This window comes from Ranitomeya variabilis, chromosome 4, assembly GCF_051348905.1.
Source record: "Ranitomeya variabilis isolate aRanVar5 chromosome 4, aRanVar5.hap1, whole genome shotgun sequence".
NCBI classification, from domain to species: domain Eukaryota; kingdom Metazoa; phylum Chordata; class Amphibia; order Anura; family Dendrobatidae; genus Ranitomeya; species Ranitomeya variabilis.
This window is the reverse complement of record NC_135235.1, coordinates 642,942,979-642,967,582: the sequence shown is the minus strand read 5'-3', so window position 1 is coordinate 642,967,582 and position 24,604 is coordinate 642,942,979. Positions and strand designations below refer to the sequence as shown.

At 46.1% G+C, this 24,604-nt stretch overlaps 2 protein-coding genes across 2 annotated transcripts in view; one reads left to right on the top strand and one right to left on the bottom strand.

The window, feature by feature from the left end:
• The window catches only part of LOC143767341 (uncharacterized), an 855,449-nt gene that overhangs the window by 651,807 nt on the left and 179,038 nt on the right, over nt 1–24,604 (bottom strand). The window lies entirely within an intron of this gene.
• LOC143767406 (oocyte zinc finger protein XlCOF8.4-like) lies at nt 12,013–21,218 on the top strand. The gene is made up of 7 exons (XM_077255736.1): nt 12,013–12,130; nt 13,161–13,310; nt 13,440–13,619; nt 13,702–13,825; nt 13,913–14,010; nt 14,829–14,919; nt 16,097–21,218. The coding sequence occupies exons 2-7, from the start codon at nt 13,233–13,235 to the stop codon at nt 16,597–16,599; spliced, it is 1,074 nt and encodes a 357-aa protein (XP_077111851.1). The 5' UTR covers nt 12,013–12,130; nt 13,161–13,232; the 3' UTR covers nt 16,600–21,218.

Below are 24,604 nucleotides of genomic sequence, written 5' to 3'. Positions count from 1 at the left end.
GGGCATAAAAGAGGACAAACTTATGGTGTGGCCACCAGCTTCCCCTGACCTCAACCCCATTGAGAACCTCTGGAGCATCATCAAAAGGAGTGTCTATGATGGCGGGAGGCAGTTCACATCTAAGCAACAGCTCTGGGAGGGTATTCTGTCCACATGCAAAACAATTGAAGCAGAAACCATCCAAAAACTGACAAATTCAATGGACCAGAGAGTTCAGAAGCTTCTTTCGAACAAGGGTCCTATGTGCAAATGTAACATCACCTAGAATAAAGTTTTCACTTGAAAACTGTTTGATTTCATTTTGTAATAAGCTGATAATGCTTATAACTTCACAATTGACCATTTTTTTTGTTAAAAATAAAATAAAAAAGGTTGAAAACTCTGCTGTGCATAATAATTTGGAACATGCATTTTGAGTGTTTATTTTATTTTTTTTAAAGATACTGTTTTCATAGGCAGTTTGTTCCAAAACATTGCAATTATACTAGAATAGTAGATGACTGGAAAATAACAATGACTGCAATTCAGATAGGTAATTTACAGAGAATATGAGGAAATATTATTTGCATAATAATTTGGAACACAGTATACACAGAGTAATACACTTTATGTGTAGCAATACTCGTATACACTACTGGTAATACAATGAACTGTGTAGCAGTACCATAGTGTATATACAGTATGTGTCAATTATATGTAAACAAATAACATTTGGTAAAAAATAAATACAGTTTACCATATCCCCTACACAATGCCAAACTTATTAAAGAGTTTAAGCTTTAATATAAATATGCAGTGCTTACAATAAATATATAAAAAGGTAAAAATAAAATGACACACAAATATGCAAAACTTTTTTTAAACAAAAAGGGAGAAATAACAGAAATACCTCAACATCTCCGTCTACGGTTATCACGTTTTACTTAGGGAAGAAGAGGTGAATCATGGATCACATCAGCCCTTTGTGTCACCCAGCTTTTTATAGCCCTGATCCTCAGCTAATATTTCCAGGATGACCCGGATTGGTTCATTCAAAGTTTGCTGTCTGTGAATGGATGATGAGCCAATCTGTAGCATTTCAAATATCCTCATGTCTTCCCCCTATCTACCTCTCTATATACAGACACTAGGAAATATTCCTTGTAGTTACAACCACCTGCTTGTGCTGTGAAGCTGCAATTTTGACAACTCTTCATGGTCCCAGAAGATTCCCCCCTGTGGCTGAGTTCCTGAAATAAGAGCAGGTAGATGCTATGACCTATGTGGATACAATATATGGATGTAGCCTTAACCATTTGTTCTACTGACATTAGTCTACCTTACAATTATATACTTCCTTCACAACTATATTACACTGCTCAAAAATTTAAGGGAACACTTATACAACACAATGTAACTCCACATGAATCACACTTCTGTGAAAACAACCTGTTCAGTTATGAAGCAACACTGATTGTGAATAATTTTCTCCTGTTGTTGTGCAAGTAGACAAAAAACAAAAAACAGGTAGAAATGATAGGCAATTAGCAAGAAAACCCCTAAAAAGGAGTGGTTCTGCAGGGGGTGACCACAGACCATTTTTCTGTTTTACTTTTGCAATTTGTCATTGCTCTCACCCCTAGAGGTACAGTAGCATGAGGCAGTGTCTACATCCCACAGAAGATGCTCAGGTAGTGCAGCTCATCCAGGACGGCACATCAATGTAAGCTGTGGCAAGAAGGGTAGCTGTCTGTCAGCACAGTGTTCAGTGCATGGAGCAGATGCCAGGAGACAGGCCAGTACATCAGGAGATGTGGAGGGGGCTGTAGGCGGCAACAACCCAGCAACAGGACGGCTACCTCCTCCTTTGTGCAAGGAGGATCAGGAGGAGCAATTCCAGAGCAATGTAAATGCCTTACATCAGGCCACTAACATCCATGTGTCTGCTCAAACTGTCAGAAACAAACTCCATGAGGGTGGCTTGAGGACCGACATCCACAATTAGGTGTTGTGTTTACAGTCCAAGACCGTGCATGGCATTGGCATTTGCAAGAAAAACCAAGATTGACAGATTCGACAGTGCTCTTCACGGATGAGAGGAAGTTCACACTGAGCATATGTGACAGTCTGGAGACTTCGTGGAGAAATTGCTGCCTGCAACATCCACCAGCATGACCGATTTGGCAATGGGTCAGTAATGGGGAGGCATTTCTTTGGAGAGCCGCACAGCCCTCCATGTACTAGCCAGGGGTACCCTGACTGCCATTAGGTACCAGGATGAGATCCTCAGACCCATTGTGAGACAATAAATCAGGGGCATAGGGTCCCGGGTTCTTACTGATGCATGATATTGCTAGTTCTTATGTGGATGAAGTGTGTCAGCAGTTCCTTCATGTTGAAGGCACTGATGTTGTAGACTGCAGAAAAAGCTTCCTCAATATATCCAATATTGAACCCATCAAATATACAACTTACAGTTGTGGCCAAAAGTATTGACACCCCTGCAATTCTGTCAGATAATACTCAGTTTCTTCCTGAAAATGATTGCAAACACAAATTCTTTGGTATTATTATCTTCATTTAATTTGTCTTAAAAGAAAAAACACAAAAAGAATTGTCCTAAAGCCAAATTGGATATAATTCCACACCAAACATAAAAAAGGGGGTGGACAAAAGTATTGGCACTGTTCGAAAAATCATGTGATGCTTCTCTAATTTGTGTAATTAACAGCACCTGTAACTTACCTGTGGCACCTAACAGGTGTTGGCAATAACTAAATCACACTTGCAGCCAGTTGACATGGATTAAAGTTGACTCAACCTCTGTCCTGTGTCTTTGTGTGTACCACATTGAGCATGGAGAAAAGAAAGAAGACCAAAGAACTGTCTGAGGACTTGAGAAACCAAATTGTGAAGAAGCATGAGCAATCTCAAGGCTACAAGTCCATCTCCAAAGATCTGAATGTTCCTGTGTCTACCGTGCGCAGTGTCATCAAGAAGTTTAAAGCCCATGGCACTGTGGCTAACATCCCTAGATGTGGACGGAAAAGAAAAATTGACAAGAGATTTCAACGCAAGATTGTGCGGATGTTGGATAAAGAACCTCGACTAACATCCAAACAAGTTCAAGCTGCCCTGCAGTCCGAGGGTACAACAGTGTCAACCCGTACTATCCATCGGCATCTGAATGAAAAGGGACTGTATGGTAGGAGACCCAGAAAGACCCCACTTCTTACCCCGAGACATAAAAAAGCCAGGCTGGAGTTTGCCAAAACTTACCTGAAAAAGCCTAAAACGTTTTGGAAGAATGTTCTCTGGTCAGATGAGACAAAAGTAGAGCTTTTTGGGCAAAGGCATCGAAATAGAGTTTACAGGAGAAAAAAGAGGCATCCAAAGAAAAGAACACGGTCCCTACAGTCAAACATGGCAGAGGTTCCCTGATGTTTTGGGGTTGCTTTGCTGCCTCTGGCACTGGACTTCTTGACCGTGTGCATTGCATTATGAAGTCTGAAGACTACCAACAAATTTAGCATAATGTAGGGCCCAGTGTGAGAAAGCTGGGTCATCCTCAGGGGTCATGGGTCTTCCAGCAGGACAATGACCCAAAACACACTTCAAAAAGCACTAGAAAATGGATTGAGAGAAAGCACTGGAGACTTCTAAGGTGGCCAGCAATGAGTCCAGACCTGAATCCCATAGAACACCTGTGGAGAGATCAAAAAATGGCAGTTTGGAGAAGGCACCCTTTAAATATCAGGGACCTGGAGCAGTTTGCCAAAGAAGAATGGTCTAAAATTCCAGCAGAGCATTGTAAGAAAGTCATTGATGGTTACCGGAAGTGGTTGGTCGCAGTTATTTTGGCTAAAGGTTGTGCAACCAAGTATTAGGCTGAGGGTGCCAATACTTTTGTCTGGCCCATTTTTGGAGTTTTGTGTGAAATGATCAATTTTTTGCTTCATTCTCTTTTGTGTTTTTTCATTTAAGACAAATTAAATGAAGATAATAATGCCAAAGAATTTGTGTTTGCAATCATTTTCAGGAAGAAACTGAGTATTATCTGACAGAATTGCACGGGTGTCAATACTTTTGGCCACAACTGTATACCAATAGAGAACTACTGAAGGATCAGTTAATTCAGTAATAAAAATATCAAAATTTTATTAGACAATATTACATATTATAACCACAACGAAGTAATAAAATAGGACTATACATGTGTATATAGGAACAACCAACTATGACCAATTACAGCAGCCATACCGTAGCATATGTCAATTTCATAACGGTATTGAAGTATTTATGTAACAATCCGCATGTCTATGGTATATCCCAATAGATGAACACTATGACAGAAAATCACAACATTGCTATATTGCAAAAGGGGCCACAAGTGTCTACCATATTACATCAGTAAATAGTGTGGTCCCATTAGAGGGGATGCCTGTGAGGCTGCAATACATTTTAACAAGTAACACCAAACATAATTAGTATATATGCAGACCTCTGTTGAACATTCAACAGCAAACACTCTCACAACTGCCACCCTAATTGGATAGTTAATTATCTGTGTCCATGTTAAGGGGATATATGGTACTGCTGTATCCGCACCTTGACGCGCGTTTCAGTGCCGCTCGCAGTTTCGATGATGATAGTGGGGATGCTTAAAATAGAGCTTGCAAGCTTCATGAAAAACAACAAGTTTATCCCGTTCTCCCCAAAAACCTATAAGGGAGGGCCACTTTGGGTTGAGGATCCTCATGGTTGTCTTCCAGACCCATGGTCTGCTATTACTGTAGCAAAACCCTGCATCGTAGGTCTGTTAGCTTGAAAGACTGACTGTGCATCTATTTTGCCCAGGCCTTGATGGAATCCATATTAAGATCCATAAAAAATGTGGGCCTGTTATAATGTCATGCTAGTGGCAAGAGGACATCCAGCTTGCGGCGGAACACGAGGGAAACACCAGGGAAGATTTACAAGGAAGGCCCTGGCGATAGGGAGAGGAGGCACTTCCTAACACACCTGAGTCTGATCACTGCCCTCCCTGTCATCTTTAGAAGCGTCCTTCCCTTCCCTCTGCAAAGTACTGCAGTGCACAGGTGCCGGGAAAGGTCAGAGAGACCCGGCTTCTGTGCACTGCAGTAAATTGCTCTGCCCTCACCAGGGCAGACAAAGTGCGCCAGAGCCGCGGCAGGCAGAAAAGAAGAGGACGTCATCGTATGAAGATAGGGGGTGCTGGACCCGGACCGCGACGCCTATTGGACCCGGAACGCAGCGGGACTGCCCCTGGGTGAGTATAATATAATCTGTTTTTCTTACCTTTCAGGTTACATCGGGGGCTTATCTACAGCATTACAGAATGCTGTAGATAAGCCCCTGATGCCGGTGGCCTTATCTCATATACGATTTTTGGGGTGACAGATTCCCTTTAATAGTGAAATTTTGCTTCATTTGGCTGCGCTCGTTTCAACCACGGGTTCTTCTTCCACTCTCATGTGATTCCTTCTGGACCTCTCGATAGATCCAGCGTGGGGAGCAGCAGCCAGCAGGAGACTCCTGTTCACTTCTCTCCAGAGTTGTGCCTGCCTCGCACACCCACCAGAAGTGAGTACCATCACCACATTGCCTCCATCAATCCTGGTTGATCTGCGCAAGGTGCGCTTTCTTTCTACATACCTTCCTTTAAGGCTATGGTCACACTATCAGTATTTGGTCAGTATTTTACCTCAGTATATATAAGCCAAAACCAGAAGTGGAGGAAAAATACAGAAGTGGTGATGTGTTTCTATTATACTTTTCCGCACCTGGTATTGGCTACAAATACTGAGGTCAAGTACTGACCTATTAGTGATAGTGTGACTATGGCCTAAGACCCTCAGACATAGTAGATAACTGTCAGCTATCTATCCAGTGTGAGGCTGTGGCCTCTGATACAGCTAGGGGGTGCTGTTTGTTCTCCCCAGAATGTGCATGCAGACGGATGAAGTCCATAGGTGTGCATGAGAATCACGGATTTCTGGTCCAGGTTTTCCAGGTGGCTGAAGGCCACAGGTTTGTGTGTGTTTAAAAACCCTGCAGTAAGGGGTAAGGGTGTGTCAGGTCAGGTGTGCGAGGTGCGTGTCAGTCTGGTGTGTGCTGGTCTGCAGAGTGCATGGGAGCAGAGCCAGCACCCAGGGCAGCTGAATAGCCTGGCACCCGCAGCGTACACAGAGATGCAAGTCATCCATGGTACTGGTCTCGGATGTGGATAGTTGTCATGATTCTCAATGGCGAGAGAACATAGCCCAGCATATATGAGAACTAGCTCTTGGAAGATGGAAACTATACTGACCATGAACTAAACCTGCCGCACAACTAGAAGTGGCCGGGTAGCATGCCTACGTTTTTTATCCCTAGATGCCCAGCGCCAGCCGGAGAACTACCTAATCCTAGCAGAGGAAAAGACAGTCCTGGCTCACCTCTAGAGAAATTTTCCCAAAAGGCAGACAGAGGCCCCCACATATATTGGCGGTGATTTTAGATGAAATGACAAACGTAGTATGAAAATAGGTTTAGCAAAATCGAGGTCCGCTTACTAGATAGCATGAAGACAGAAAGGGCACTTTCATGGTCAGCAGAAAACCCTATCAAAACACCATCCAGAAATTACTTTAAGACTCTAGCATTAACTCATAACACCAGAGTGGCAATTTCCGCTCACAAGAGCTTTCCAGACACAGTAACGAAACAGCAGCTGTGAACAGGAACAAAATGCAAAAACACACAAGGACAAAAGTCCAACTTAGCTAGGAGTTGTCTAGTAGCAGGAACATGCACAGAAGGCTTCTGATTACATTGTTGACCGGCATGAAACTGACAGAGGAGCAAGGTTATATAGCGACTCCCACATCCTGATAGGAGCAGGTGAACAGAGGGGATGATGCACACAAGTACAATTCCACAAGTGGCCACCGGGGGAGCCCAGAATCCAATTTCACAACAGATAGTCCTGTGCCTGGAGGAGTCAGATGTGGACAGTCCTGTGCCCGGAGGTGGATGTCCTGTGCCCGAAAGAGGACTAGCATGTGTAACGATGGCAAACAGGTGGATATGGTGCCCGGCTGCTATCCGGAGGATATCCTAAACTGTGTACGACTGTGTGAGTAAAGAGTCTGTAAAGAGACTGTGAAACAGCGATGCAGGACACCCACGAGAACTAGTCAGAGGAGAGCTGGCGTGTGTAGTGTCTGCAACATATGAGGCTGTGTGTATGGAGACGTATAGAGACTGTGAGATGGCGTGCAGTCGCCCAGGGAAACTGGACACGGGAAGTCTGGCCTGTGTAGGGACAGCAAATCTAAAGCCACGTGATATGTATTGCTTTGAACTGGTGTAAACTGGTCACTGATAATATCCACTGAAGTTCACATAAATGCATATAACTGGACTTTAATGCTGTGAAGAAACACATTAAAAGAGACTTTTGGGTTTGAATTTGTGGGTCACTGCTTCTTCACTGCGTACGATGCTACTGCAGCCTTACACCAGATTATCACATACACAGGAGCACTTTGACAAATGTTCTTGTGCTATTAGGGCTCATACTCACCTGCGAGAAACTCAGATGAGTCTCACACGTTAATACCCGGCACTGCACCCGGCACTCAGATCGGAGCGTGCGGTCGCATAGCAATACATTTGCTGAACGTTCCGCTCCGGAGTGCCGGCGGCAGTGCCGGGTGTTGACGTGCGAGACTCATCTGAGTTTCTCGCATGTGAGTATGAGCCCTTAGAGAGCAGATGTATGGCTTCTCTAGCGGCGGCGGCTTATATTCAGATTGAACAAGAGGATCAACCATTGGAATTCCAACAAGCCGGATCCTTTCCTCAACTCACATAAGTATGGAAGGAAAGTCAGGTGGTCCCCATACATATTAGATTGTAGGTGAACCTGCCAACCTTAGGCTTATGTGCATGAAAGCCTTAGTGTAACCAGTAGAATAGATATTACTGTGTGCACAGAAATCATGAAATTCTGTACAGCAACTCCAATCATCTAATCTCTGTAGTGAGACAGCTAGACTGTAGTTGCTGTACAGAGAATGTTCTTGTAGACAGTACTGTGTGAGCAGAAATCATGAGCCTCAGTGCAGGAACGCCGATCTAGTCATCTCTGTAGAGAGACAGCTAGAATGGCGTTGTTGTATGGAGTTTCATTATTTCTTATCAAACAGTTACACAAGATTACAGCCCCATTTCATGAAGAACAGAATTTTGTATGCCAGTCTTAATGGGTATATCCAGAATTTATGGAATGTAGTGCAGCGGGCTTGGGTCAGTGTGACAGACAGGGACCACAGGAAAAGTTAACAGCAAAACATGCTTAATTGTCCAAAACTCACACAGTGTACAGCACACAGTATCCTCCGGATCGCAGCCAAGAAACAAGACAGTTCATAAATGTCCTGCTGCTGAGGGCAACTGCACCACCCTCTCCAGCTGCGGGGTGCCAGGAGTTTGCGCTGCTTGGCTCTGTGTTTCCTCACACAGATGGAGCCTTTTGCAGATCCCACTGCTCCACAGGTTGCAAACTCCAAACTGACACACCCAAACCCTTCCTCCTGCAGGGTTTTCTTTTCCTCTACCTCCACTCTGTGGCCATAGGCCACTTATAAGATCCTGCCTGGAGGAAGCCCATGCCTGGTTTTCCTGAACAATTTCATTGGTCAAATAACTTCACCAGGTTCAAGCTTACTTTCAATGTGCCTTGTGACTTACAGGCATCCTGCTGTGACCACAAGGCACTCCAGCGGATCTAATACGCTTCGGAGCTCCTCCTGGGGGACACATAGAGACTTGCAAATCACACCAGTCGCAGTTCGTCCCCATCACAGAGCGGCCACAGAAGCCCTGCTCTGTGTAGTACAAGTGATCAGATGATCGCAGCTTCTAGTCTCCCATGGAGACTATTTAAGCAAGTGTGAAGTAAGAAAAAAATGTTTTAGAAGTATTTAAAAAAATATATGTAAAAGTTTAAATCACCAACCATTCAAAATAAAACAATAAAAAATAAATAAAAATACTCATATCTAGTATCGTTGTGTTCAGAATCGCCCTATCAATATATACAAAAAATTAATCCGATCTGTAAACGGCGTAACGAGAAAAAAAGTCAAAACACCAGAATTAAGGTTTTTTTTTCGTTGCCGCAAGATTGCATTAAAATGCAATAACGGGCAATCAACGCATTGTATCTACACTAAAATGGTATCAATAAACACGCAAGCTCAGCACTCAAAAACTAAGCCCTCAAATGGCCATATTGACGGAAAAATAAAAAAAGTTATGGCTCTGGGAACAAGGGGAGCAAAAAAACAAATGTAAAAACAAAAATGGGCTGCGGCGTGAAGGTCTTAAATTAATATAGTTTTTCTATTATTGCTTTTTGTAATATAAAACATTACACAGAGCTCTGATTGCTCAGTTTGAACAGAATTCAGATTTTCCTGTATGTGCACAAGTCTCGGCCAGGGACGGAGCGCAGCCGACAGAATCATCATAATCTACATGACAAAAGTGGCACAAATTACACTAGAAATGTTCTCCGGTGACCCCGGACATCTGTGTAATAATGTTATAATGACTGTCGGTTGCGCTCTGCTATGAGGACTGTTGGTTGCGCTGTTTTATGAGGACTGTGCAGTATATAGAGAGGCTGTGTGGGGCTCATGCAGTATATAGGGAGGCTGTGTGGGGCTCATGCAGTATATATAGGGAGGCTGTGTGGGGCTCATGCTGTATATATAGGGAGGCTGTGTGGGGCCCATGCTGTATATAGGGAGGCTGTGTGGGACTCATGCTGTATATATAGGGAGGCTGTGTGGGGCTCATGCAGTATATATAGGGAGGCTGTGTGGGGCTCATGCTGTATATATAGGGAGGCTGTGTGGGGCTCATGCTGTATATAGGGAGACTGTGTGGGACTCATGCTGTATATAGGGAGACTGTGGGGCTCATGCAGTGTATATAGGGAGGCTGTGTGGGGCTCATGCAGTATATATAGGGAGGCTGTGCGGGGCTCATGCAGTATATATAGGGAGGCTGTGTGGGGCTCGTGCAGTATATATAGGGAGGCTGTGTGGGACTCATGCTGTATATAGGGAGACTGTGGGGCTCATGCAGTGTATATAGGGAGGCTGTGTGGGGCTCATGCTGTATATGGGGAGGCTGTGTGGGACTCATGCTGTATATAGGGAGACTGTGGGGCTCATGCAATATATATAGGGAGGCTGTGTGGGGCTCATGCAGTATATATAGGGAGGCTGTGTGGGGCTCATGCTGTATATATAGGGAGGCTGTGTGGGGCTCATGCTGTATATAGGGAGGCTGTGTGGCTCATGCAGTATATAGGGAGGCTGTGTGGCTCATGCAGTATATAGGGAGGCTGTGTGGCTCATGCTGTATATAGAGAGGCTGTGTGGGGCTCATGCTGTATATGGGGAGGCTGTGTGGGGCTCATGCTGTATATAGGGAGGCTGTGTGGCTCATGCAGTATATAGACAGGCTGTGTGGCTCATGCAGTATATTGAGAGGCTGTGTGGCTCATGCAGTATATAGGGAGACTGTGGGGCTCATGCAGTATATAGGGAGGCTGTGTGGGGCTCATGCAGTATATAGGGAGGCTGTGTGGGGCTCATGCGGTATATAGGGAGGCTGTGTGGGACTCATGCAGTATATGGGGAGGCTGTGTGGGGCTCATGCTGTATATAGGGAGGCTGTGTGGGGCTCATGCAGTATATGGGGAGGCTGTGTGGGGATCATGCAGTATATTGGGGGGCTGTGTGGGGCTTATGCAGTATATGGGGAGGCTGTTGGGCTCATGCAGTATATAGGGAGGCTGTGTGGGTCTCATGCAGTATATGGGGAGGCTGTGGGGCTCATGCAGTATATAGGGAGGCTGTGTGGGGCTCATGCAGTATATAGGGAGGCTGTGTGGGGCTCATGCGGTATATAGGGAGGCTGTGTGGGGCTCATGCAGTATATGGGGAGGCTGTGTGGGGATCATGCAGTATATTGGGGGCTGTGTGGGGCTCATGCAGTATATGGGGAGGCTGTGGGGCTCATGCAGTATATAGGGAGGCTGTGTGGGTCTCATGCAGTATATGGGGAGGCTGTGGGGCTCATGCAGTATATAGGGAGGCTGTGTGGGTCTCATGCAGTATATGGGGAGGCTGTGGGGCTCATGCAGTATATGGGGAGGCTGTGTGGGGATCATGCAGTATATTGGGGGCTGTGTGGGGCTCATGCTGTATATAGGGAGGCTGTGTGGCTCATGCAGTATATAGACAGGCCGTGTGGCTCATGCAGTATATTGAGAGGCTGTGTGGCTCATGCAGTATATAGGGAGACTGTGGGGCTCATGCAGTATATAGGGAGGCTGTGTGGGGCTCATGCAGTATATAGGGAGGCTGTGTGGGGCTCATGCGGTATATAGGGAGGCTGTATGGGACTCATGCAGTATATGGGGAGGCTGTGTGGGGCTCATGCTGTATATAGGGAGGCTGTGTGGGGCTCATGCAGTATATGGGGAGGCTGTGTGGGGCTCATGCAGTATATGGGGAGGCTGTGTGGGGATCATGCAGTATATTGGGGGCTGTGTGGGTCTCATGCAGTATATGGGGAGGCTGTGGGGCTCATGCAGTATATAGGGAGGCTGTGTGGGGCTCATGCAGTATATAAGGAGCTGTTTGGGGGCTCATATGATATACAGAAGGGGCTGTACTTGAGTTCAAATGATATATAGGGGGACGTCAGCATACTTAATTCTGCTCAATATGAAGTGATACAATATTAATATAATGTTCAAAAATATAATAATTATAATATATTGATATTAATATTGATAAGAATAAATTTTAGCCTATTGGTTCGGCCTCCACAAAAGTCACGGTCTCTTAATTGCCCATCCCCTGTTCTAGAGGGAAGTTGTTAAAATGAGGTCCTCAAAAAAATCACCTCAGATCTAGATGCAACCATACTGGAGAAGGAGGCCCCGCCCCTTCCTGTGACATCATCTCGTCACATGGGCATTATGTCAGCAAAGGTCCTTACGCTCACTTGGATGTTGCTTTTGCCAGTGCCATATACCTAGTGTGCGGCTCTGCAGGTGGAGGTAGGTGCTGGAGATTCCCCATTACTGGGCGCAGGGGACAGTAACCCCCTCAGTGCTGAGACTATTTGGTTTGTTTGTGTTGGCACATCCCGTGACACATAATTACATTTTTTTTTTTCAAATTCAAGTTTTTTATTTTTGTGTTTAGAAAGTACAATACAAATAGTTCAGGGGGTAAAATATACCTATAAATCTATACATAACTACAGTACATTGGGGGTATAGGGAAGGTTTTCCATCAATATCCGATCAAGCATGTATTTTCCCATATGAAAGATAAAGAGAGAGGGAGCCGACCTCCACAGATCACCAATCAATGAAGTGTAATAATGAGCAATGTTGTGACAGTATCCTGGATAATCTTAGTAGGGGGCTAGATGGTAGGCGTCAGAGTTTTGGAAATCCATCCAATCCCTCCAAATCACACAGTATCTGTCAATATCAGCCAGTGAGAGAGCAATCGGATGCTCCATCCTATAAAGGAGAGAGATCTCCACAACACCCCCACCATATGTGTGACATTGTCCCCTCCCCCTGCCTATAATTGCATTTTTTACATTATTTTCTTCTATATTTTTTTTGCTGGATTGGAGATTCTCTGTATGTGACTATAATTGAATTTTTTATAGTGATGAGCGAATCTGATTGGATACGGTGATATCAGATCATGCACGTGTGCTAATCAAGTGTCTTTGGTGACTCAATTACTATGTTCGAGTTCCAGCGGCTGCATGTCTCAATGCTGTTCGACAGCCTCAATATATGCAGGGATTTCCTGTTTGTTACCCAAGACATGCAGCCGTGGGAAATCGAATATATTAATCGAGCCACCGAAGACACACGGTTAGCACCCGAGCATGATCTGATAACACCTTATCAAAGCATGTTCTCTCATCCCTAATTGTGTGTTATACCGGAGGCAGAACGGGGCCATGACTGGATGTAGTTATCACGTGACGCCGGCAACTGCTCCGGAGATTTCTTACATGGGATCTTTATGATGTTACATCACCATCTTCTCCCCATTCAGGTCCCTACAATATCGGATCCTCTCAGTGGAGATCTTCTGTATAAGAGAATTCTCCTGATTGACCCTACAAGGATGGCTAGGGACAGGGACAAGATGGCAGAGAGGATATTACACCTCACCCTAGAGATCCTCTTCCGGCTCACTGGAGAGGTGAGAGATTCTGATGACGTCACATTACATCATTCTTATCTATGGGAATAACAGATGGACAGAACTGGAGAGGTGAGGACTCTGGAAATGTCTGTATTGAGATTTATTAATGTGTCTCTCCATAACCAGGATTACACAGTAGTGAAGAAGACCTCTAGTGAGCGCTGTCAGGTCTCTGTGTCTGAGGGATGGGGAAGACCCCTGAGCCCAATCACGGGGCCTCCACCTCACCCCCTGAAACATGAGGACATCAATGACCAGAAGATCCTAGAACTCGCCTACAAGATGATTGAACTGATGACTGGAGAGGTGACACTGCTAGGAATGCTGGGACATTATACAGTAACACTATGGAGGGATCGGGGGATGACTGTATCATTGTATGTGTCAGGTTCCTATAAGGTGTCAGGATGTCACCGTCCATTTCTCCATGGAGGAGTGGGAGTATTTTGAAGGACACAAATATCTTTACAAGGACTTCTTGATGGAGGTTCCCCAGCCCCTAACATCACCAGGTAATTGACAAGACTAAATAAATACACATGGACTATAACTATCTGTATGTAAAGAATGAGTTCAGTCCCTGTATGTGTTTCCTCCAGTTCTATCCAGTAAGAGTACAACACCAGAAAGATGTCCCCGTCCTCTTCTTCCACAGGACTGTAAACAAGAAGATCCCGATGTTCCTCAGGATCATCAGGTAGATGGTGAGAAGATGTCATGAGATCTCCCCTATGATATGCAGAAGGCTGTGAAGGTCTTGTGTTCAGTCTTGTTTTTTTTAATAGATGATCGAATTGATTTGTGGTAAATTGAATTCACCTCAAATTTTGCAAAAAATTTGGATTCTCCTGAATATTTTGTTACTTCAAGTGAGTTCAGTAAAATAGCAGAAGACTAATCTATAGAGGGCGGCAAAGGAGTGAAAATAAGACACTCTCCTGATTGCTCACCTGTCCTGGTGCTATAGTCTTTCGTCCAATTCTCTGCACAGCTTCCTCTACCATCCTTACTTCTGCACTGTGCATGGTGTACCCTTTCTCCATTATTCTAGTCTTGAGCTGGGAAAATTTGACAGTTCCTTGTATTTAGTCAGGAAATTCGATTAGCATCTGTTTTTTATGTAATTCAAATGTCCCTTATGCTCCAGACCATAAAAGTATCCCAAAACTCAAGGAGAAAAAAATAAAAGCTCGCTACGCTCCTGTTTGAAGTTCTGAAGACCAAGAGAAGTCCAAAGCGCTACTAGATAGGTGTTTCTAGTAAAGAGGCCATTCGGTGTACGTTTTATACTTGGTGGAATTGACAGGTTAAAGCTGATCATAGACATTAGATGTTGTCTGGATCCTTTCACAATTTTCTGGTTATGGAGACTGCTGGTTAGAATTAGGAGCTGACAGGTTGGATTTATACAGGAGATCAGCAGCTATTTAACTCAAATGACTACTTCTGACATGTAATTTTTGGCCATCATACTAAATTTTCACCTCTCTGTGATTCTTACAATCTTTGTTTCAGGGTAATGCTCTGCCCAATATTAATACTACAGAGACGTATGTGAGGGGTGATGAGTGGTGTAAAGAGGAGATTCCTACATATGACTACCCAGGTGAGTATAAATCACTAAATTCTACTCAGTCACTGGCTGGTGTTATGTATTGTAGGTTTTAGGCTTTCTTGTCACAGATTTTACTGGAACAAAAATCTGATTTATAAGCCATGTATGAAAAACAAATGGTATAAAAAAATTTTTTCTATTTATACACAGTGTTTATGGCAAAGCTTACATGGGCAAAGTTAACATAATACTTTTTTCCACACCGACAAAACAATTAAAGGGCCAAACTACATACAATTTCTTCTGGTAATATGGACAGTTGATCCCTACAGCCAATTTCTGGCTACTCCAGAGACGTGCCTGTCACAGCTTTAGTATTTATTAGTGGTCATATGCTTGTCTGGCCAGAAAAATGAGTATGGAGACCAGAATCATATTGAGGCCACATTGGAAAAAAGAGTGTGGAGAATTAGAAAGGTACTGAGGATTTTATAAGGGTGTGGACCTACAACGCCCTTTTAATGGCGGAAGAGCCACAAAGTTTTACTAAGCAAAGCCACTTCAGGAAAACACCGGAAGTCTTTTTCCTTAAGTGACTTTGCCACAGTTTTATGATCTATGGCATCTTTTCTCTGTACTTTCCACTATTTTCCAGTGAAAAATGAAGATGTTACTTCTTCTACCGCTTCCCAGCTTCCAAACCCTGAAGCAGTTAAAAGACTAAATGGAACATGCGCACAGCAATATTGTTTTACATTCCTAGGTGTGACCTATTTTGCGGACTATAAGACACACTGGACCATAAGACGCATCCCAAATTTGGGATAGAAAATAGGAATGATTTTTTAAATAAAATGGTGGTGCATCTTATAGCGAGTTTGAGTAGCTTACTGGGGGGTGGGGTCACAGGAGGCAGGGTCGTTGCTTCAGGAGGCTGACAGCAGCAGGAGAGGGGCAATTCTGCGGGGGGCCGGGATGGGAGGAAGGGGTATTGCAGCAGTGTGAATCTGAGGGCTCAGGGCTTTCCTAAGATGTCAGGGGCGAGCAGAGTCCCTTCGTCGTTGATCTCTCTGTAGTGGGCTTCAGAAAAATGGACACCAGAGGTGGTGAATGCACAGATTGAGACCTCGTGATATGAGATATAGGGAGAAGTGTAATATTATAATCAATTACATAATTTCAAGGTAGTCTTAAGGAAAAATAACAAATTACATTTTATTCTTGGCAGACGACTGTACCAAGAGCTCAGAGGGATATCTGAAATCTTCCAATCTTGAAAAAGATGATCATGGTTTCACACCAGATACACATGAAGAGCATGCCATACCAGCTCTACCTCCAGTCCTTGATGCAAAAATGTTATCATCTGATCCTTCTCAGCAGGTTATATCTTCTGATTCGTCAAAGATTGATGTTCAAAATTCAGTCTGTTATTTAATTTTTTCTCAAGCATGTACTCACAAAGTCAAGAGGCCATATTCATGTTCAGAATGTGGGAAATGTTTTTCACAGAAATTACATCTTGTTAAGCATCATAGAATTCACACAGGGGAGAAGCCATATAAATGTTCAGAATGTGGGAAATCTTTTACTAAGAAGTCAAATATTGATGCGCATATGAGAATTCACACAGGGGAGAAGCCATTTATATGCTCAGAATGTGGGAAATGTTTTAATCGGAAAACAAATCTTGTTAGACATCACAGAAGTCACACAAAGGAAAAGACATAGTAATCTTCAGAATGTTAAAAATTATTTATAGAGAATTTACATCATGTCAGAAAAATTAAGTATATTTTTATTTTAATACAAAGGTATTTCAGTCTACTAAAGATGACTTTACACAGCCGCGGTCCATGGTCCAGGTCAGTTCTTTGTGTCCATGGACAGGAATAGTACATTAGTGACATCTCTCCAGCCCGACAAATTAAGTAGCGCCCCAGGGAACCCAGAAGCTCAAGAAATTGGAACACCTCCTATCCACAGACAGAGAGCACTAACCTGGACCATAGACGGGGGTTGTGCAAAGCAATCCACTCAACTCTCTAATTTACCTTCTGCCCAAATCTATAAAGGCTCATACCCCTCTGCTCGTTCTTAGATGTGATTTTATTACCTCTCTCCGTGACCTCACGGAACACCAGTGCTACGAATTGCTACTTCACCTTTCTGGGACATTATGTCAGATCAGCGGGTGTGGTTATCATCCTGTTGCACATTACCCATGCTCCTTCACCAATGTTTATTAGAATCTGTGTGCAGGTTTGATGTCCACCCCTCACTCCTATTTTTCGCTGGCTGCACCTTCATAGGTTATTATTGTATATGATCTGTCATTTCCCTCTAACTGCTTCTCCAGTTCCCACTCCATGCTCCTTGATGGGTCAAATACAAGCTATGAAGGTGCAGGCAGGCAGTGTAGAAAGAGAGTGAATGGGAGGGTGAGCATCACACCAACACAGACTGTGATAAGCCTTGTGATGGGCATGGATTACGAGCAGTAGGATGCTAGCTATGCCCCCTGAGCTCTGACATAACATCCAAAAAAGGAGGGGAGGCACTTAGGAGCAGCACCAGTGCTATCATGTGAGGTCATAGTGAGAAGTCATAAAATCACATGAAACATGTGAAAGGTGCAAATATAGACAAGTACAATAGACATGAGCAAAAAAAGGCACACACAAGTACAAAAGGACAAAGGACCCTGCCCGCGAAATCAGGCCTTCATAAGTTTAGACAGAAAGGAGATTGAAATACAGTCGGATCTCTCTAGAGTACCACTTTATTAGTACACCCTATGTGAGGTCTGCATGTATAAACCTTGCTCAGAAATGGAGTCTTCACCACACCTGGCAGATGTCGGCTGTATCATACAGCTCTGATTGCTCCTGTTTAACCATGTATTTTCTGCAATCACTATCAGAAGCTTTTAAATGGCACAACTACTGGTGCATTTGATGCGATCTCGGAGTGCCAATGGGTTGCAATGGTAGCCAGGGGCCTGTTGAATGCCCCACTGCAGCCGTCTTGGTACAGCTATACAGCCTAGCGTTTGGCTGGGCTTCATAGGACCATGTCAACTATTTTACATACTGCAAGTGTATAGAGCCAGCTATCCATAGAATCAATAAAAAATTATGGATTATGTATTGTCATAATCTGACGTGAGATCATTTTGCCAAGTTATTTTTACCACACAAAGAAGGCCGTAAAAAGAAATACTTACAAAAATAACAATGGCAGAATCGCTTTTCTTTAAAGGGGTCAGTCAACCCTTTATTGATTACTATACTCCTCCATATCTATATATATAATTGTCTAAGGGTTTTTCCGTCTGTCTGTCTGTCTTTCTGTCTGTCTGTCCTGGAAATCCCGCGTCTCTGATTGGTCGAGGCCGCCAGGCCTCGACCAATCAGGGACGGGCACAGCATGGCGACGATGATGTCATAATGGAAATCCCACGTCTCTGACCAATCAGCGACAGGCACAGTATCGACGTAGATGTCATAATGGTTGCCATGGCGACGATTATGTCATAAAGGTTGCCTCGACCAATCAGCGACGGGCACAGTCTGCCGCGAATTCTGGAATCATCATTGTCCATATACTACGGGGACATGCATATTCTAGAATACCCGATGCATTAGAATCGGGCCACAGTCTAGTAAATAAATAACAACCTGTATTCCTTTCTGTTTCTGACAAAGTGGATGCCGAGAATCCCGGGATATTATGTCGCATGAGCCCTGTAGCCAATCCATTTCATTCTCACATCCTTTGAATGAAATTGACATCCAGAGGAAGGCGGAGAGCACCAGAGGGAAGTGAGAATGACGTGGACCTTTAGCGGCTGCTGAATGTAATGTCTCCCGAGTCCAGGCGCCAAGATCACTGGAATTCTGCCAACACCAGAGGTGATTACAAACCATTATTATTTTTCATGGAGGAATATAGTAATTAAGAACTGGTTGCCTGAGTTCCACAGCCAGTTTAAAAGGAACCTATCAGTAGGTTTTACTACCACAAACCAAACACATCTTTGTTAGGTCGTTATAATCGGGAATCAATCCATAGCTTTGTTTTACTAATCCTTCTTTGTGCTGCCAAGTAATCCTTTGTAATTTTTATGCTAATGAGTCAAAAGTGCAGTGGTCTTGGCCCTCCTCTCCCAGCTCTTCGTCCACTTTATAGTTTTCCCCACTCGCTGCCGTCCTTTGCTTTTTTTTTCTTCTTTTTTTTTACTCAACCTTTTTTTTTTAACACCAAATAACATAGTTTTCAGCAGAATAACTATTTTACATGTCGTCAGACAGTACATATATAGGAATAGTGCCTATATAATCCAATTATTCACTCAGTGACATTCAAATTACCACCATTTAGTTTTCCCCTTCATAACCCAGAAATAACGTCCACCCTCTTCCACAGTGCATTACAGTAAAACAATAACCATACTCAAATAGGTGTTACTCTTAGACAATTAGTCACATACAGTATCCTACTACTCAGACAGGGGAGACAATTCTTTTCGTTGATTTTGCCTTTACTACAAAGTCTAACAGCCCATTAGAGATATAGAAAGGTCAGAGATGGTTTCCTGAGCCCGTATTGTGTGTCTTAGTTGCAAGTATTTGCCCCTTTACGTGCTTGGACGTATAGGTATGTCCAAGGTCGCCTGCCTCTGTTCAATACAGGCTCAGGCGATGAGCCTGCAACTCTTCCGGCATGTGTCAGACATGGGCCCCTGAACAGCTGCTGGTGGAATCACAATCCACCCGTTGCTGTTAACATTTTAACATGATCATGCCAGAAGCCTGTCACAAACCCTGCCCATCGGCACCTGTGTCACATGACCGCAGGTCGCCGACGGGTTGGCATGACAACCCGGGATCTGCAGGATCATAGCAGGTGAGCATTTTAGCTACTATGTGTACCAAAAGCGATGAAGACTATTGAAGCCAGTAAAAAAAAAAAAATGTTTTTAGAAAGATAAAGAAAAAATATAAGTTTAACTCACCCTCCCCCATTCAAAATAAAACAAACAGACAAACAAAAAAAACACATATTTGGTGTCGCTGTGTTCAGAATCGCCTGATCTATCAAATCTAAAAATAATTAAACCGATCGGTAAATGGTGTAACAGAAAAAAAAATCAAAGCACCAGAATTACGTTTTTTTTGTTGCCCCAACATGGCATCAAAAGATCGTATCTACACCAAAATGGTATTAATAAAAATGTCAGCTCGGCACGCAAAAAATAAGCCCTCGCCCAACCCAAGATCTTGAAAAATGGAGACGCTACAGGTCTCGGAAAATTGCAATTTTTTTTTTTTTTTAGCAAAGTTTGGAATTTTATTTTTCACCACTTAAATAAAAAAGAACCTATATGTGTTTTGTGTCTATGAACTCGTAATGACCTGGAGAATGATAATGGCAGGTCGGTTTTAGCATTTAGTGAACATGGTAAAAAACAAACCCATAAAAAATTGTGGAATTACACTTTTTTGGTATTTCAACGCACTTTAAATTGTTTTCCAGTATATTTTGTGGTAAAACCAATGGTGTTTTTCAAAAGTACAACTCTTTCTGCAAAAAAATAAGACCTCACATGGCCATATTGATGGAAAATTTAAAAAGTTTTGGCTCGGGGAAGAAGGGGAGCAAAAAAAGAAAACTGAAAAACCCAAGCTAGTGGAAGGGTTAAAGAATTCAGTTTTATGGAAATTACACTCCTGTTTTAGCTGTTTGAACGACTTGAGATGGTTATCTGCGTATAACTGATGCAGATATTTCAATCCCTGATTCTTCCATTCTCCAAATCCCTCCAATCTCTGCAACTCCTCTAGGTTAAAGATATTACAGATAGGTGTGTACTTTGAACAGTCTGAAATCCCAAACAGACTTTTACATTTCCACCATATTTTATGGACCAGTGACCGGGTAGGGTATAAACTCAGACTATTTACAAACTTGGGTGATTCCAGTAAATTCTGCCCCCCCCTCCCAAGTATTTTAATGCAATTGATCCCGATTTCTGGGCCTCCTTAGTCTTGGCATGGGAGAAGTGCTGAAACCGAGAAGCTAAGTAGTACCCTCTCGAGGGGAGGATCCATCAAGTATGCGGGGAAGGTCATAGCCTTAGAAAAGGGAGTATATCAGAAAAGAGGGAAAATGGTTCTGTATGACAAATTGTGGTCGCCTTGGTTGGAATTGGGTTAGGAGGAGATTAAGGGAAAATAGGCCTGAGGAGGTTTCGCCTATAAAATAATGGTATATAAATTCATAGTGAAGGACATTATATTATACTAAAGGATACAATGACATGTTAAAAGAAGTACATGAGCTGTCTAAGTGGGAAAGGGGGGAGGGATGGGGATGAGGGGGGTGGGAAGGGTAAAGGGGGGTTAATGCTGGGGCGGGGAATTGAAAAACACATGTGTTATTGTTAAATGTTTATTACATTTTATAAATCAATAAAAATCTATTTGATTAAAAAAAAGTAGTACCCTCATATGAGGCAAAGCTAACCTCCCCTCTGATTTTCTTGGTAATTGCAGTTTCTCCAGTTTTATTCTGGGGGCCCCTCTTTTCCACACCAAATCTCGAAAGATGTTATGCATTTTTCTAAACCAGTATTTAGGAATCCAGACAGGTGAGATATGGACAACAGACAGAATACATGGCATGAAGTTTACTCAGCCCAAGGCTCACAGAGGTAGTCTTTCCCATGCACACACTTTGTTCCTCATTTTAATAACTAATGGACTTAGATTTAATGGAATAAACTCACGTGATTTATTAGTAATGTAACTCCCCAGATACATACATTTCTGAACTACTTTATTGTTGGACAGACTCTCCCAAATAGCAGTACTCCTTGAATCCTCCAAAGATAGAAGATCGGATTTAGGCCAGTTTATTCTCAGTGCTGAAAAGGTCCCAAGTCTCTCAATTGTGTTCATTATGTTTGGAAAAGAGTTATCTGAGTTATCAAAGAATAATAATAAGTCATCTGAATACAGAGCAATCTTTTCTTTTGACTCATACTTAAAACCCTCTATCCCTGGGGGTCTTCTAATAATACAAGCTAATGGTTCTACAGCAAGTGCAAAGAGAAGAGACAACAGTGTGCAGCCTTGTCTACTAACCCTGAAAAGCTCAAATCGCTCTGACATTCCGCCATTAGATTATAATGGGTGTTATAATCTATAATATAACGCTGGGAGCGTCACTCTGTCCGAAGCCTCTATAGACTGCGCAAGCGCCGGCGCAGTCTGGACCGCACAGAGCGACGCTCCCAGGAGATCGCGGTATGCGTAAGCGCTGAACGCACACCGCGATCTCCACCGGACAAGCAGGGACGAGCCAGGAGGCGGAGGGTGAGTATACTTACCTGACCCGTTCCACCGACGCGCTTCCGGGCCGTGACTGTCCCCCTGCTCCCGGAATCGGCGCCTGCGCAGTCCGCGCTTTCCGGCGCCATTTTCTTGAAGACACATTGCAGTGTCTTCAAGAAAATGGCGCCGGAAAGCGCGGACTGCGCAGGCGCCGACTCCGGGAGCAGGACCAAGAAAATGGCCGCACCCAGCACAGCCGCCGCGCCCAGCACAGCCACGCACAGCCGCCCACAGCAACGCACAGCCGCCCACAGCAACGCACAGCCGCCGCACCCAGCACAGCCGACCATAGCCGCCCACAGCCACGCACAGGCGCCCACAGCCACGCACAGGCGCCCACAGCCACGCACAGCCGCCGCACCCAGCACAGCTGCCCACAGCCACGCACAGCCACCCATAGCCACGCACAGCCGCCGCACCCAGCACAGCCGACCACAGCCACGCACAGCCGCCGCACCCAGCACAGCCACGCACAGCCGCCGCACCCAGCACAGCCGCCCACAGCCACGCACAGCCGCCGCACCCAGCACAGCCGACCACAGCCGCCGCACCCAGCACAGCCGACCACAGCCGCCGCACCCATCACAGCCGCCCACAGCCACGCACAGCCGCCCACAGCCACGCACAGCCGCCCACAGCCACGCACAGCCGCACCCAGCACAGCCGACCACAGCCACGCACAGCCGCCGCACCCAGCACAGCCGCCCACAGCCACGTACAGCCACCCATAGCAACGCACAGCCGCCGCACCCAGCACAGCCGACCACAGCCGCCGCACCCAGCACAGCCGCCCACAGCCACGCACAGCCGCCGCACCCAGCACAGCCGACCATAGCCGCCCACAGCCACGCACAGGCGCCCACAGCCATGCACAGGTGCCCACAGCCACACACAGCCGCCGCACCCAGCACAGCCGCCCACAGCCACGCACAGCCGCCCACAGCCACGCACAGCCGCCCACAGCCACGCACAGCCGCACCCAGCACAGCCGACCACAGCCACGCACAGCCGCCGCACCCAGCACAGCCGCCCACAGCCACGTACAGCCACCCATAGCAACGCACAGCCGCCGCACCCAGCACAGCCGACCACAGCCGCCGCACCCAGCACAGCCGCCCACAGCCACGCACAGCCGCCCACAGCAACGCACAGCCGCCGCACCCAGCACAGCCGACCATAGCCGCCCACAGCCACGCACAGGCGCCCACAGCCATGCACAGGTGCCCACAGCCACACACAGCCGCCGCACCCAGCACAGCTGCCCACAGCCACGCACAGCCACCCATAGCCACGCACAGCCGCCGCACCCAGCACAGCCGACCACAGCCACGCACAGCCGCCCACAGCCACGCACAGCCGCCGCACCCAGCACAGCCACGCACAGCCGTCGCACCCAGCACAGCCGACCACAGCCGCCGCACCCAGCACAGCCGCCCACAGCCACGCACAGCCGCCCACAGCCACGCACAGCCGCACCCAGCACAGCCGACCACAGCCACGCACAGCCGCCGCACCCAGCACAGCCGCCCACAGCCACGTACAGCCACCTATAGCAACGCACAGCCGCCGCACCCAGCACAGCCGACCACAGCCGCCGCACCCAGCACAGCCGCCCACAGCCACGCACAGCCGCCCACAGCCACGCACAGCCGCACCCAGCACAGCCGACCACAGCCACGCACAGCCGCCCACAGCCACGCACAGCCGCACCCAGCACAGCCGACCACAGCCACGCACAGCCGCCGCACCCAGCACAGCCGCCCACAGCCACGTACAGCCACCCATAGCAACGCACAGCCGCCGCACCCAGCACAGCCGACCACAGCCGCCGCACCCAGCACAGCCGCCCACAGCCACGCACAGCCGCCGCACCCAGCACAGCCACCCACAGCCGCCGCACCCAGCACAGCCGCCGCACCCAGCACATCCGCCGCACCCAGCACAGCCATGCACAGCCGCCACAGCCACGCACAGCCGCCTACAGCCACGCACAGCCGCCGCACCCAGCACAGCCGCCCACAGCCACGGACAGCCGCCGCACCCAGCACAGCCGCCGCACCCAGCACAGCCGCCCACAGCCACGCACAGCCGCCCACAGCCACGCACAGCCGCCGCACCCAGCACAGCCACGCACAGCCGCCGCACCCAGCACAGCCGCCCACAGCCACGCACAACCGCTGCACCCAGCTCAGCCACCCACAGCTGCCGCACCCAGCACATCCGCCGCACCCAGCACATCCGCCGCACCCAGCACAGCCGCCGCACCCAGCACAGCCACGCACAGCCGCCACAGCCACGCACAGCCTCCGCACCCAGCACAGCCGCCCACAGCCACGCAC